We start from the raw sequence: 15319 nt of genomic DNA, 5'->3' as shown, positions 1-15319 counted from the left end.
AGATATTGCCGTTACGTACAAGAAGTCTCTGGGAGACCACCCCCTCATCTAGAGCAGATGTTCTCACATGTCCTATGTATACTGGGCATCTTCTATGAGAGCAGCACCCCTCTAGAAGGCGCCCCCTGGTGTCCAAATAATTCCCTCTCAAAATATCCACCACCTACAGTATGTGGTCACACATGCTCAGAATCCTAGTCCCCCCACCTGCATGCCCCATAAACTGGCGGTGGGGCATAATCCACTATTGTGCAGCACCGAACAATGGGGGGGGGGGGCGCCATAAGAAGTATGTACAAGCCAAATCTAGCCTTGTGTGAATGGACTAGAAATAAACGTACCACAGATATAACCCTCTGCAGTAGTGAAAGCCGGGTTCTAGCTTTGCTCTCGATGAGCATTTTTCCGCCATGTCAAGAAACTTTGGTATTTCTTCAAGTTTTCCAGCTCTTCTCAAGAGGTCAATCAATCGAGAAAGCGTAGCGTAATTGTCTGCAAAAGGAGAAGGAATCAGCTGATCATTACAAGTTTTAGCTTATTTGCAGAAGCCGCGGGGAACTGCTCAAATAACAATTCCCGGACATGATTTTATCAGTGAGTCTTTGAGTGATCTCCATCTCCTGTCAGTAGGCTTCACAATTTTCAATAATTTATAGGAGTCATGCGGACCAGACGTAGTGTACGGTATTTACGGTGGCCGATCCAAGTCCTTCAAACTCACAATTTTGCATATTTCCAACCCAGGTTTAAGGCAAGTCCCCAAAAAATAATTTAAACTAACCTATAAGGGACAAAGCCCCTATAAGTCTCGTACTTGCAGTAACGATTTAGTTATATGGTTTTGTTACATATGTAACTGATGGGTCTTCGGTGCACCTTTGGTGTGGCCAAGGGCTCAGCACTCCTCTACGCTTTGGTGCACCTTTGGTTTGGTCAAGGGCACAGCGCTCCTCTACTCTTTGGTGCACCTTTGGTGTGGCCAAGGGCACAGCGCTCCTCTACGCTTCGGTGCACCTTTGTTGTGGCCAAGGGCTCAGTGCACCTCTACGCTTCGGTGCACCTTTGTTGTGGCCAAGGGCTCTGCGCTCCTCTATGCTTCGGTGCACCTTTGGTGTGGCCAAGGGCTCAGTGCTCCTCTACGCTTCGGTGCACCTTTGGTGTGGCCAAGAGCTCAGCGCTCCTCTACGCTTTGGTGCACCTTTGGTGTGGCCAAGGGCTCAGCGCTCCTCTACGCTTCGGTGCACCTTTGGTGTGGCCAAGGGCTCAGCGCTCCTCTATGCTTCGGTGCACCTTTGGTGTGGCCAAGGGCTCAGTGCACCTTTACGCCCCCTTAGCTTGATTGAAAGCGCACACTTTCCCTGAGAAAGCTCTGCCTAAACTGAATCCCTGGCCATTCATATCTGTACGGACACTGAAGGGGCCCAGCGAGTGTGTAGTGTCAGTGGGGGCGCGCTCTCATCCCTCTCACCTGTCTGCAGCAGTCACTCGCTACTGTGTGATCCTCTATGTGCGGCCGCTGAAAACAGGAGAGTGGAATGAGAGGGCACCTGCACTGACAATTTGTGTGCTCACTGGGATCGTGCAGTGTCAGTGCGGATGTCCAGGGCAGGGGATTCTGTCAATGAAGCTGAGGGAAGGGGCGCTGCAGGGCTTATTGAGGGGGCATAATGGTGCTCTGAGCCCCTGGCCACGAAAATGGCGCATGGATGACAACTCATTTACATATGAAATAAATCAGTGTTTCTGTACAACTAAAGAAGTGAAATCTATACTGCAGGTATGAGATTTGTAGGGGCTTTGTCTCTTATTGGCAAGTATAATTTTGGAGGGGTGACAAAGCTGGCAGCTGCTTCTATTGGTCAAGCACAGGTGAGGCAATAGGAGGCTGCTGGATCTAACTAGTTAATATTCCCTGTAACATTGCAGATTACCCCTCCACCATGGGCGGTTGTACATTACTAGCATATAAAGAGCCATAATGGGTTTTATTTATATTAAAAAAAAAATAATGAAATAAATAAAGACATAAGATGTTCACCCTTAAAAAGACTATTCCCCCCAATCATTACTGTGACACTAATTATGCAAATTGCCTCTTTAGAGAGAAGGAGAACTAGAACTCTAGCGCCACTTATTGGGAGCAGCGATCCTAAAAGTCAATATCGAGTCTTGCAATATGACTTAGGATAAAAGCCAAACCAGAATCTCAATTTGCAGACACTGTTTCTCGGGGTGTTGCCCCTCATTAGTGCAAAGTATGAGATTTGGTTTGGCTAGGTGAGAGGCTCTGGACTGGGGTCTAATGGGTAACGTTTCTCCTTGAGGAGAGTGACAAGCCAAGCCTGGCATGTCAGAGTGAGGAGACTTATACACCATGCAAGATCATGCGTGGCTTATAAATCTGCTCACTCTGACATGCCAGGCTTGGCTTGCCACTCTTCACACGGAGAAACGTTACCCATTAGACCCCTGTCACGCTAGTTCTAGTTCAAATCCTCTCATGTCATAAAACATTACTACTGAAAAAAAGGGGTGCAAAATTCCTATTGGCTAGCTCAACAAATAAAGGTAGAGGTGTTTAACTAAATCATACTTAAAAACTGTGTCTGGTCCTTAAGCCCCAAATCAAAGGGTTGTTCAACTGCAGGGAACCGCACAGATCCCAAAAACAGAATTCTTCCCCATCTGAATGGAGTGGAGGTCAAGCATACAGCAGCATTTAATCATACCGGGATAACGCCAAATCTTCTGATTACATCATCACAAACACATCTCCCGTGATGTCATTCAGTTTCATCATTTTTAATAATAATTTCTATTGAGTATCTAGTTGATCTAAATGGCATTTTTAGGATACGTTGGCTTCAATTAAAAGTTTTTGGTTTCTTTTAATTTTCAGTTCTTTATAAGTGAATAGATGGAAGCCATGCTTATAAAAGAAGAAAAATCCATCACTTCCAGCCCGTTAGAGAGGCAGCATTGCAGCGGTGGTAGGATTCCAGTGGTAAGTATGGCTTCTTTTTTTTTTTTTTTAACTTTTACCGGAAAACCCCTTTAACCTCTGTTCCAATAGCATTAACTTTTTTGAGTGGAGAGATTATTTTTATAGTCTTGTGTACTAGTCTACCCAACTAAAGGAAAAATGGACAACTTATACAGGGCATTAAAGTTAAAGGGACGGGCTGCATCTCAATAGGGAGGGTGCAGCTGTGCTGGGGGAGAAAATGGCTAGAAGGTTGGAGGAGTGTTTAAACTAGGGATTGGGGGGGAGGGTATTCATTTTATAGGTGGGGAAGATAGTGACCTGGACACAGATAAAGAAATTGGGGGTGGGGTTAGAACAGTCAATATAGTAAGAAGGAATAGAGGTACAGAGAGATACATAAGATGCATGTACACTAATGCCAGAAGCCTCACCAACAAAATGGAGGAATTAGAATTAATTTTGTTGGAAAATAATTATGACATGGTGGGGATATCTGAGACATGGCTGGATGAGAGCCATCACTGGGCAGTTCATTTACAGGACTATAGTCTGTTCAGAAATGACCGTACAAACAAGCGAGGGGGGGTGTGTGTTTATATGTAAAATCAGCCTTAAAACCCATCTTGCGTGAGAATATATGTGAATCTAATGAAAATGTAGAGTCCCTGTGGGTGGAGATAAGGGGAGGGGGAAAAAATAATAAATTACTGATAGGGGTTTGTTATACAGTACAGACCAAAAGTTTGGACACACCTTCTCATTTAAAGATTTTTCTGTATTTTCATGACTATGAAAATTGTACATTCACACTGAAGGCATCAAAACTATGAATTAACACATGTGGAATTATATACTTAACAAAAAAGTGTGAAACAACTGAAAATATGTCTTATATTCTAGGTTCTTCAAAGTAGCCACCTTTTGCTTTGATGACTGCTTTGCACACTCTTGGCATTCATACAGAGCTGATAGTCCTACTGAATAGACTGTTAGAATTTGTATTATGGCAAGAAAAAAGCAGCTAAGTAAAGAAAAGGGAGTGGCTATCATTACTTTAAGAAATGAAGGTCAGTCAGTCCGAAAAATTGGGAAAACTTTGAATGTGTCCCCAAGTGCAGTTGCAAAAACCATCAAGCGCTACAAAGAAACTGGCTCACATGAGGACCGCCCCAGGAAAGGAAGACCAAGAGTCACCTCTGCTTCTGAGGAGAAGTTTATCCGAGTCACCAGCCTCAGAAATCGCAGGTTAACAGCAGCTCAGATTAGAGACCATGTCAATGCCACACAGAGTTCTAGCAGCAGACACATCTCTACAACAACTGTTAAGAGGAGACTTTGTGCAGCAGGCCTTCATGGTAAAACAGCTGCTAGGAAACCACTGCTAAGGACAGGACAGGAATGGACATTAGACCAGTGGAAATCTGTGCTTTGGTCTGATGAGTCCAAATTTGAGATCTTTGGTTCCAACCACCGTGTCTTTGTGTGATGCAGAAAAGGTGAACGGATGGACTCTACATGCCTGGTTCCCACCGTGAAGCATGGAGGAGGAGGTGTGATGGTGTGGGGGTGCTTTGCTGGTGACACTGTTGGGGATTTATTCAAAATTGAAGGCATACTGAACCAGCATGGCTACCACAGCATCTTGCAGCAGCATGCTATTCCATCCGGTTTGCGTTTAGTTGGACCATCATTTATTTTTCAACAGGACAATGACCCCAAACACTCCTCCAGGCTGTGTAAGGGCTATTTGACCAAGGAGGAGAGTGATGGGGTGCTACGCCAGATGACCTGGCCTCCACAGTCACCAGACCTGAACCCAATCGAGATGGTGTGGGGTGAGCTGGACGGCAGAGTGAAGGCAAAAGGGCCAACAAGTGCTAAGCATCTCTGGGAACTCCTTCAAGATTGTTGGAAGACCATTTCCGGTGACTACCTCTTGAAGCTCATCAAGAGAATGCCAAGAGTGTGCACAGCAGTCATCAAAGCAAAAGGTGGCTACTTTGAAGAACCTAGAATATAAGACATATTTTCAGTTGTTTCACACTTTTTTGTTAAGTATATAATTCCACATGTGTTAATTCATAGTTTTGATGCCTTCAGTGTGAATGTACAATTTTTATAGTCATGAAAATACAGAAAAATCTTTAAATGAGAAGGTGTGTCCAAACTTTTGGTCTGTACTGTATATACTAGATTCATTGATAGGGCGTTGATCCAGGGAACTAGTCTGATTGGCGTATGGAGTCAGGAAGGAATTTTTTTCCCCAATGTGGAGCTTAGTGTTTGTCACATGGTTTTTTTTTTTGCCATTCTCTGGATCAACATGTTAGGCTATGGGTTGAACTATATGGACTTAGTCTTCTTTCAACCTTAAAAACTATGTTACTAATAATAATATTAGGAAATATCTCCAATTAGAAATGTAGTATAGTTCTTAGGATAAGCTATCTCACTTACCCTATGTGCAGGGAATTGCAGTAGCTTAGGTATCCATGGTTAAGATCACTCATATAGTGGTCGTAATCATGGATACCTAAGCTGCTGGCTGCAATGCCTTGTACATAGAGTAAGTGACATGGCTAATCAGAAGAACTAAACTACATTTCTAATTGAAGGTATTTGCTAATATTATTATCAATTCACCTACTGCATATTAGGATAGGATCTTGCAGATGGGAATACCCCTTTAAGGATATCTGGATTGCGATGGAAGTCTGATGTAGCAAAAATAGAAGCCTTGAACGAGATGTGATTGGAAGTTTTGCACAAACTTGCATGGGTGCGATCTGAAGCCAAGACACCACCCGAGTGCAGCGCTTACCTGGCTTGTGCTCCAACAGCTGCTGGAAGTGAAATACTGCATGCTCGTAGTCCTGCTTCCTGAACATCAGGTCAGCCATCATCTGTGGGGTTAACAGGGACCGAAAATCAAATCAAAATGCATTGAAACAAAATATCTCCAATATTATAAATCAAGGTGTGTAGCAGAAAAATATGAGGCTTTCAAGTGGAAATTGCATCAGGAAACTAATTTTTTTTACATATTTCAAATAAAAAGTTGTATTGCTGTAACAAAGCGACCTATGTAATATACATTTATTCTTTTCATATGTATATAATATATCTATATAATACACATTTATCATTTTCTCTATGGAGTGTACTACACTGCTCCAAAAAGTAAAGGGAACACTTAAACAGCAGAATATAACTCCAAGTAAGTCAAACTTCTGTGAAATCAAACTGTTCACTTAGGAAGCTACACTGATTGACAATCAATTTCACATGCTGTTGTGCAAATGGAATAGACAATAGATGGAAATTATTGGCAATGATCAAGACACCCTCAATAAAGGGGTGGTTCTGCAGGTGGGGACCACAGACCACATCTCAGTACCAATACTTTCTGGCTGATGTTTTGGTCACTTCTGAATGTTGGTTGTGCTTTCACACTCGTGGTAGCATGAGACGGACTCTACAACCCACAGAAGTTGTTGAGGTAGTGCAGCTCATCCAGGATGGCACATCAATGCGAGTTGTGGTAAGAAGGTTTGCGGTGTCTGTCAGCGTAGTGTCCAGAGGCTGGAGGCGCTACCAGGAGACAGGCCAGTACACCAAGAGATGTGGAGGGGGCCGTAGGAGGGCAACAACCCAGCAGCAGGACCGCTACCTCCGCCTTTGTGCAAGGAGAAACAGGAGGAGCACTGCCAGAGCCCTGCAAAATGACCTCTAGCAGGCCACAAATGTGCATGTGTCTGCACAAATGGTTAGAAACCGACTCCATGAGGGTGATATGAGGGCCCGACGTCCACAGATGGGGGTTGTGCTCACAGCCCAACACCGTACAGGACGCTTGGCATTTGCCACAGAACACCAGAATTGACAAAGTCGCCACTGGCGCCCTGTGCTCTTCACAGATGAAAGCTGGTTCACACTGAGCACATGTGACAGACGTGACAGAGTCTGGAGACGCCGTGGAGAGCGATCTGCTGCCTGCAACTTCCTTCAGCATGACCGGTTTGGCAGTGGGTCAGTAGTGGTGTGGGGTGGCATTTCTTTGGAGGGCCGCACAGCCCTCCATGTGCTCTCCAGAGGTAGCCTGACTGCCATTAGGTACCAAGATGAGATCCTCAGACCCCTTGTGAGACCATATGCTGGTGCGGTTGGCCCTGGGTTCCTCCTAATGCAGGACAATGCCAGACCTCATGTGGCTGGAGTGTGTCAGCAGTTCCTGCAAGATGAAGGTATTGAAGCTATGGACTGGTCCGCCCGTTCCCCAGACCTGAATCCGATTGAGCACATCTGGGACATCATGTCTCGCTCCATCCACCAACGTCACGTTGCACCACAGACTGTCCAGGAGTTGGCGGATGCTTTAGTCCAGGTCTGGGAGGAGATCCCACAGGAGACCATCCGCAACCTCATCAGGAGCATGCCCAGGCGTTGTAGGGAGGTCTTACAGGCACGTGGAGGCCACACACAATACTGAGCCTCAATTTGACTTGTTATAAGGACATTACATCAAAGTTGGATCAGCCTGTAGTGTGTTTTTCCACTTTAAATTTGGGGGTGACTCCAAATCCAGGCCTCCATTGGTTAATGAATTTGATTTCCATTGATGATTTTTGTGTGATTTTGTTGTCAGCACATTCAACTCTGTACAGAACAAAATATTCAATGAGAATATTTCATTCATTCAGATCTAGGATGTGTTATTTGAGTGTTCCCTTTATTTTTTTGAGCAGTGTATATTAGCAGTGAACTCAAGAAGTCACTTCAGCAAGCCCCTATACTGCCCCCTAGTGGTGCTTGCAGATAAATCCATCATATAGTATTTCATACAAAATAAAGTCCTAATGTAATCTTTTATGTTAAGTATTTTACAATTTAATTACATTTTAGCCCCATTTTTTTAGGGATTGGAGAATCTATTTAATAAAATCAAACTGCTGTCCATAGCTCTACAAATTCTAGGATCGTACCCATCCCCCGTGGTATACTATATTTTGTAGGTTTTGCCCGGTCGGCCTTTATTAACACTGATCCTTCACCCGGCACAGTTTTCTATCCTGCATTTTCCTATTTTGCGCATTGGTCGGCAGGATGTATGAAGAGCTTTTACCGTGTTCACCTGGATAGGATTTATAGACTTTTGTCCACATTTTTAAGCGCCGGTCATTGTCGTACTGGAAAATTTAGCCTCATTTTATTTGCAACCAGCAAAATGTTAAACAGCAAGAAAGATTATGTGATCCACAAAAACAAGCGACTGCCCGGTAAACACACAGAAACTGCCAAATCCGGCGGACAGAATGACGTCATGTCCGTACATGGAAAATATTCAGGATTTTTTTCTTGCAGCTTGGCTCGAGGTTTCCCTGAATAATATAATGATAAGACTCAGATTTGCTGCTTGATGTCTCTCTGGCGTGTTTAACATCACATTTATTTATTTGGGCTCGAATTTAGGGCACAACATGTTCTCCTCGCTCGCAAACACGACACTGGCAGCAACGACTCCCGTTACATAAACCTGACGTATCAAAACTATTTCCTTTGCCCAGTTACATTTTCCGGAGGAATAACAGAGGAAAAGCATAATGCGGAGTTCTAAGAAAAGTGATGACGTTTTCTTTAAAGTTGTAGTTCTAACTATCAGGTGGAGGAGCAGCAAATATTCTGGATTATTCAACGCTTATACAAAATTATAGAACATTTAGGAAGATGAAAATTGTTTGTCGCACACTTTCTTGGTCTTTTGACTTCACATTGTGTTTTGTAAGACAACAGAAAAAAGAACTGAGAGCCACCTCGGTTTAGTTAGAATGATGAAACACTTCCCACAATATAATAAAATAGAATTTTACTAAGTATATTAAAAAAACATGAAAATCCAAACACACTATAAACAAGGGAAATCCTAAAAAAAGGTATGTTGTCAAATTTGTATGAGCCAAATGTCATTTACCAAGCCTCCTGATGAAGATGGGCGAAACGTGCGTTGGGGCGCTTGTTTGATGGGTGTACATGGAGACATTAAGCTAAGTCATCTATCACAAAGTTTAATGGCTGGGTCTGTAAGTTTTGATTAGTTGCTATTTAATTTATGAGTTTACTTATTATATTACATTTCTTTATATAATTCTGTCATTAGATTAAACTGCATTTTTTTAGGCACATAGCCTTTATATCCATACCTGTTCAGACCCCATCATTGACATGTTAACTGCTATATACAGAGTTTATATTTATGGTTGTTACAATACTGACCTTTTTCCACTGGGTACTGATATTTCTACAAATTACAATTTTTTTTTTTAATTTGGCTCATGCCAAATTTTCCTTTTCCTTGCTTTTAGTGTGTTGTTTGGATTTTCAGGTTTTTTCATATACTTAACAAAATTATATTTTATTATATTGTGTAAAGTGTTTCATCACTCTGACCAAACTGAGGTGGCTCTCACTTCTCTTTTCTGCTGTCTTATTATATTTCAAGAGTGTTTTTCCCATTGCTTTGATGGATTTGTATTAGGCTTTCCGTATATTTTGTTTACATTGTGTTTTATGCCGGACTAAATTCTGGACTATGAGATTTTAGATTAAAGGTCATTATAATCAAAATCTGCATATCTTGGTGAAGAAAAAAATATCCAGCTTAATAAACCATGTAAACTGTTTATTTAGAAAATAGGTTAAAAGGATTCCATATCATGATTGTCAAAAGCAACGCGTTTTGAACGCAAACTGCGTTCTTTGTCAAAGCAATTTTGTCCGGCCCATTTTTGGGGTTTTGTGTGAAATTATGTCCAATTTGCCTTTTTTCTGTTGTTCCACCAATACACGCAAAGGAAAAAAGACATGTGTATAATAAAACGTGTGTAATTGAAATAATTTTCTGGGAGAAATACTTCATTATCTGGAACAATTTCAGGGGCTCCAGCACTTTCGGTCATGACTGTATATATATATACAGGGTGGTCCAAAAGTGTAATAAGGTTATGAAGGGGGAGATTTATCAAACAAAAAACAGTAATTTTAGATAGCATTATGTGGAGTGATGAAGCTTCTTTCAAATTATCCGGCCATATTAACAGACATAATTGTATTTACTGGTATAATGAGAACATGCATTTAACATTAGAGCAACAACTAAATGAGCCTGGTGTCAATGTTTGGGGGGGTATTTCAAGTTTTGGTGTTTTAGGACCAATATTTTTTGATGGAACAGTCACAGGAGATAAGTATCTCGAAATTCTAATGAATCAAGTTGTTCCCCAGTTACAGCAACAGCCTAATTCAAATGACCTTTATTTCCAACAAGATGGGGCCCCTCCACATTATTCAAGAGTAGTCCGCGAGTGTCTTGATGACACATTTCCTAATAAATGGATTGGCCAAAGAGGCCCACTTGATTGGCCGGCACGTTCACCAGACTTGACCCCAATGGATTTTTTCTTTTGGGGAGTACTCAAGGACAAAGTTTATAGTCGAAAACCAAAAAGTGTCAGTGATTTGAAAAATGACATAAGAGATGCATTTCAAGAAATTAATACCCAAAGAGACTTGTGCAAAAAAGTTTGTCGAAGCGTAAGAGGCAGACTTCAAAGCTGTGCAAATTGTAATGGAAAACAGTTTGAGCCCCTGCGTTGATAACATTTAAGGGCTTTTGTATTATTGTAATAAAATTTAATTGTCAATGTTAAGCTTGTGTTAGTAAATATAATTTTATATATAAATCAAAATAAATGTTATTATTTTCTGTCCACCTACTTTTGGACCACCCTGTATATATACACACAGAGATAGCTATATCTATACACATGCATACAGGTGCATCTCACTAAATTAGAATGTCATCAAAAAGTTAATTTATTTCAGTTCATATTCATATATACCTATATGGCACTTACCATAGTAGCAGCCTCGTTGTGCTGGTCGTTCCTCAGTAGAAGAGCGCACTGCTGCTGACAGGAGTCAATGTCGTCCTGCGCCAGGTACAGATGCGCCAGCTCCATTATAACCTGCACAGTGATGGAAAACGGGTATAACCACAACACACCGCAAAATATCCAAAGTGCATCGGATCCTGCTCTGATGTAGGATTTTATAGCGCTGCCTGGAACAATACACATCGCAGCTTTCTTATGTGGATGTAGAAGTGAAATCCAATGAAAATTCTGCTATTTAACCCCATATTGAGCAGGAGATTTTTGCCTTTGTTTTTTTTTTCCTACTCTTCTTCCAAGAGCCATAACTTTTTTTTTTTTTGGTTTCTCCATCCACATAGTTGTTTGTTGCGAGACAAGTTGTAATTTTGAATGACTTCATTTATTTTGTCATAAAATGCACAAGTAAAAAGAGAAAAAAAATCTCACTGCGGTGAAAAGATGAACATAATTCCATCACTGTTTTTTTGTGTTTTGTGGTATTCTTTGTGCGTTAAAAATTACATGACAACATGATTTTCCAGGGCAGTATGATTATGGCGACACTGTGTGTGTGTGTGTATGTGTGTGTGTGTATGTGTGTGTGTGTGTGTATGTGTGTGTGTGTGTGTGTGTGTGTGCGTATATATATATATATATATGTGCAGGGCTTGTTTTTTAAGTGGTGATCTGCTGTTTTTATTGATACCATTTTGGAGTACAAATAATATTTTGATCGGTTTTAAACTGCATTTTTTGGGTGGAGGAGCGGTGACCAAAAAACCCCCAGCAATTCTGGCATTTTTTTGGTTTATGCCATTTACTGTACAGTTAAATCATTTTATACACTGATAGATCAAATTTTTGTGGCAATGCAGAAATACAGAATGTGAGTTTTTTTTTTCAATTTCTTAACATTTAAAGAGGGGGAAATGGATGGAGGGGTGTCATTGAATTTTTAAGATGATTTTAAATGCTTTTTTTTAACTTTTTTTTTGAAACTCTATATTCTCTTTTTAGTCCCCATAGGGCACTTAAAATCTATGATTACCTGCTCTATACCACAGTATTACAATAAATAGCAAAAAATCATAGAAGACACAGCCGGCACCCTCCGTGCGTGAAGCAGGTACAGCTCCTGGGCCAGCGCCACATACCCACACCTGTATGTGCTATTACAGCCTACATTGGGGAGAAGCAATATGGAAATGAGCGGAACCAGGAAAATCCCTGAACCCCACGGAGAGACGCTGTTATGGGACCTAAAATAAGTAGATTATGTATGAAAGGCAAAAAAATTGTCTATATGGATGTATGGCCCCAAGTCATCTGCATCTGTGTTCTCGAGGCTCCTGATGTCAAAGTGAGCAGAATGGACAGCAATGCCTGGTGACACTTCTCACCTTGTTGTCCGTCTCGCAGTAGACTAGTGCTTCCTTATAAAACTTGATGGCCTTCTCATAGTCTCGCTGGACAGCGGCATGTCTTGCAATTTCTGTGGAGATTTCGGCTGCCAGAGACTTTTGGGCAGGGACAGCATCTGGCTGCTCGAGCTGAGCTCTCTTCAGCACCCTGGCTTGTATCTCCCGGGACTGGTAACACAATACAGAGTATTTAGAATATATGTCTGTCAATCAAAGAAGTCCTCCATCTCTGTAAAAGTGATGCCCTTAATTAAGCTGCAAGTACCAGGCAGAGTCAATTAAGGTGCCTTAAATGCTGCTGTCAGAAATCGACAGTGGCCTATACAGTCATGGCCAAAAGTGTTGAAATTGAGGTATTTCTCCCAGAAAATTATTGTAATTACATGTTTTATTATACACATGTTTATTTCCTTTGTATGTATTGGAACAACACAATAAAACAGAAAAAAAGGCAAATTGGACATAATTTCACACAAAACCCCAAAAATGGGCCGGACAAAATTGTTGGCCCTTTTCCAAAATTGTGGGTAGACAACTTTGTTTCAAGCATGTGATTCTCGTTCAAACCTGTGGCAAGTAACAGGTGTGAGCAATATGGAAATCACACCTGAAACCAGATAAAAAGGGGAGAAGTTGACTCAGTCTTTGTATTGTGTGCCACACTAAGCATGGAGAACAGAAAGAGGAGAAGAGAACTGTCGGAGGACTTGAGAACCAAAATTGTTGAAAAATATGAACAGTCTTAAGGTTACAAGTCCATCTCCAGAGATATTAAATGTTCTTTTGTCCACGGTCCGCAACATAATCAAGAAGTTTACAACTCATGGCACTGTAGCTAATCTCCTTGGATGTGGACGGCAGAGAAAAATTGGTGAAAGGTTGCAACACAGAATAGTCTGGATGGTGGATAAGCAGCCGCAATCAAGTTCCAAAGAAATTCAAACTGTCCTGCAGGCTCAGACTGCATCAATGTCAGCACAAGCTATCTGTCGACATTTGAATGAAATGAAATGCTATGGCAGGAGACCCAGGAGGACCCCACAGTTGACATAGAGACATAAAAAAGCTAGACTGCAGTTTGCCAAAATGTACATAAATAAACCAAAATCCATCTGGGAAAGCATCTTGTGGACAGATGAGACCAAGATAGAGCTTTTTGTTAAAGCACATTTTGTACTGATTACCGAAAACAGAATGACAAAAGAGCACAGTACCTACAGTCAAATATGGTGGAGGTTCAAATATGTTTGGGGTAGTTTTGCTGCCTCTGGCACTGGGTGCCTTGACTGTGTGCAAGGCATCATGAAATGTGAAGATTAGTAAAGGGTTTTGGGTTGCAATGTAGTGCCTAGTGTCAGAAAGCTAGGTTTGCGTCCTAGGTCATGGGTCTTCCAGCAGGACAATAACCCCAAACATACTTCAAGAAGCACCCAGAAATGGATGGAAACAAAGTGTTGGAGAGTTCTGAAGTGGCAGCAATGAGTCTGGATCTAAATCCCCTTGAACACCTGTGGAGAGAACTTAAAATTGCTGTTGGGAGAAGACGCCTTCACATATGAGAGATCTGGAGCAGTTTGCAGAAGAAGAGTGATCCAAAATTCCAGTTGGGAGGTGCAAGAAGCTTGTTGATGGTTATAGGAAGCGATTGATTGCAGTTATTTATTCCAAAGGGCGTGCAACCAAATATTAAGTTGAGGGTGCCAACAATTTTGTCTGGCCCATATTTGTGGTTTTGTGTGAAATTATGTCCAATTTGCCTTTTTTTCTCTGTTTCTTCATGTTGTTCCAATACACAGAAAGACAATAAACGTGTATAACAAAACATGTGTAATTGCAATTATTTTCTGGGAGAAATACTTCATTTTTTGAAACAATTTCAAGGGTGGATACACTTTCGGCAATGACTGTAAGTTGTTAATAGCAGGGATCAGAGCCAAGCTCCGATCACTGATGTTAGAGGCAGATGTCGGCATCCCCAGGTATGGTGCCTGACATTTACAGATGAAGTCCGGTAGAGGTTAAAAGTGGTTTTCAGGAATTTTTTGCAATACCCGCCTATCTTTTTCCATGATTTCCTTTCCTTACCCAAAGACTATAGTACATTTTGAATATTTAGGTTCCAGCTAATAGAGCGTATTCAGTATATTTTAAGATGTCACACAACTTTCCACTATATTTTATTTAATTTTTTCAGGATTTTTCAAGATCACCGATTGCCGTCATCCAGTAAGAACCTTCATTGTTTACTAACAAGCGTTATCTGCCAGATCTGGAATACCCCCGTAAGTTACGTTACATGTATGATGTGAGCAAACATAACAAAATCTGAGGCTTACCCTCTGTAAAGACACAACTGCATCTTCGGTCTTTTCCATCTTACTATAAGTTTTAGCAAGAAGAACCAGATAGCGGCTGTCCTCCATGAGTGGTGATAATTCATTGACTAAAGAGGATGAAGGAAAAGTGATGGACGGGATTAACCCTCACACACGACACAATAGACTTCTAGTTAAACATTACAAGATTGTTGCCACCCCCCAAAAAAAGTATGGAAAAGCAATAGGGGCGTGTCAAAGCGTTCTAAATACATGGACACGGCCCAAATGCACTTCCAGGCTAATTTGCATGTGGCTTCAAAGTTTAATTTTTCGGCATTGTCCGTGTATAAGACCTAAACCCAGGTCTGTGTATAAGACCTAAACCCAGGTCCGTGTATAAGACCTAAACCCAGGTCCGTGTATAAGACCTAAACCCAGGTCCGTGTATAAGACCTAAACCCAGGTCCGTGTATAAGACCTAAACCCAGGTCCGTGTATAAGACCTAAACCCAGGTCCATGTATAAGCCCTAAACCCAGGCACATGTATAAGACCTGAACCCAATGATTTTGTACAATTCATAATTGAGAAACAAATGCAACATTACCTTTAAATTACCTGAATTTTGATAAGCTCTCTGACCGCGACAGTTTGGGCTCGTGCACAT

At 41.5% G+C, this 15319-nt stretch overlaps 1 protein-coding gene across 1 annotated transcript in view; it reads right to left on the bottom strand.

Moving 5' to 3' along the window:
• TTC21B (tetratricopeptide repeat domain 21B) overlaps positions 1-15319 on the bottom strand; it is a 64465-nt gene that overhangs the window by 20403 nt on the left and 28743 nt on the right. The window contains exons 13-17 of the mRNA XM_073646121.1: positions 14672-14778; positions 12315-12503; positions 10897-11007; positions 5808-5889; positions 342-492 (exon numbers count right to left, since the gene is read on the bottom strand). Coding sequence (XP_073502222.1) covers positions 342-492; positions 5808-5889; positions 10897-11007; positions 12315-12503; positions 14672-14778 — 640 coding nt within the window. The remainder of the gene's footprint in view (positions 1-341; positions 493-5807; positions 5890-10896; positions 11008-12314; positions 12504-14671; positions 14779-15319) is intronic.

The sequence above is a fragment of the Phyllobates terribilis genome, unplaced genomic scaffold (genome assembly GCF_046119375.1).
Source record: "Phyllobates terribilis strain yellow unplaced genomic scaffold, ASM4611937v1 Scaffold_9__5_contigs__length_417890890, whole genome shotgun sequence".
Lineage (NCBI taxonomy): Eukaryota > Metazoa > Chordata > Amphibia > Anura > Dendrobatidae > Phyllobates > Phyllobates terribilis.
Note: the sequence above shows the minus strand (reverse complement) of the source record. Positions and strands in the feature narration are given on the sequence as shown.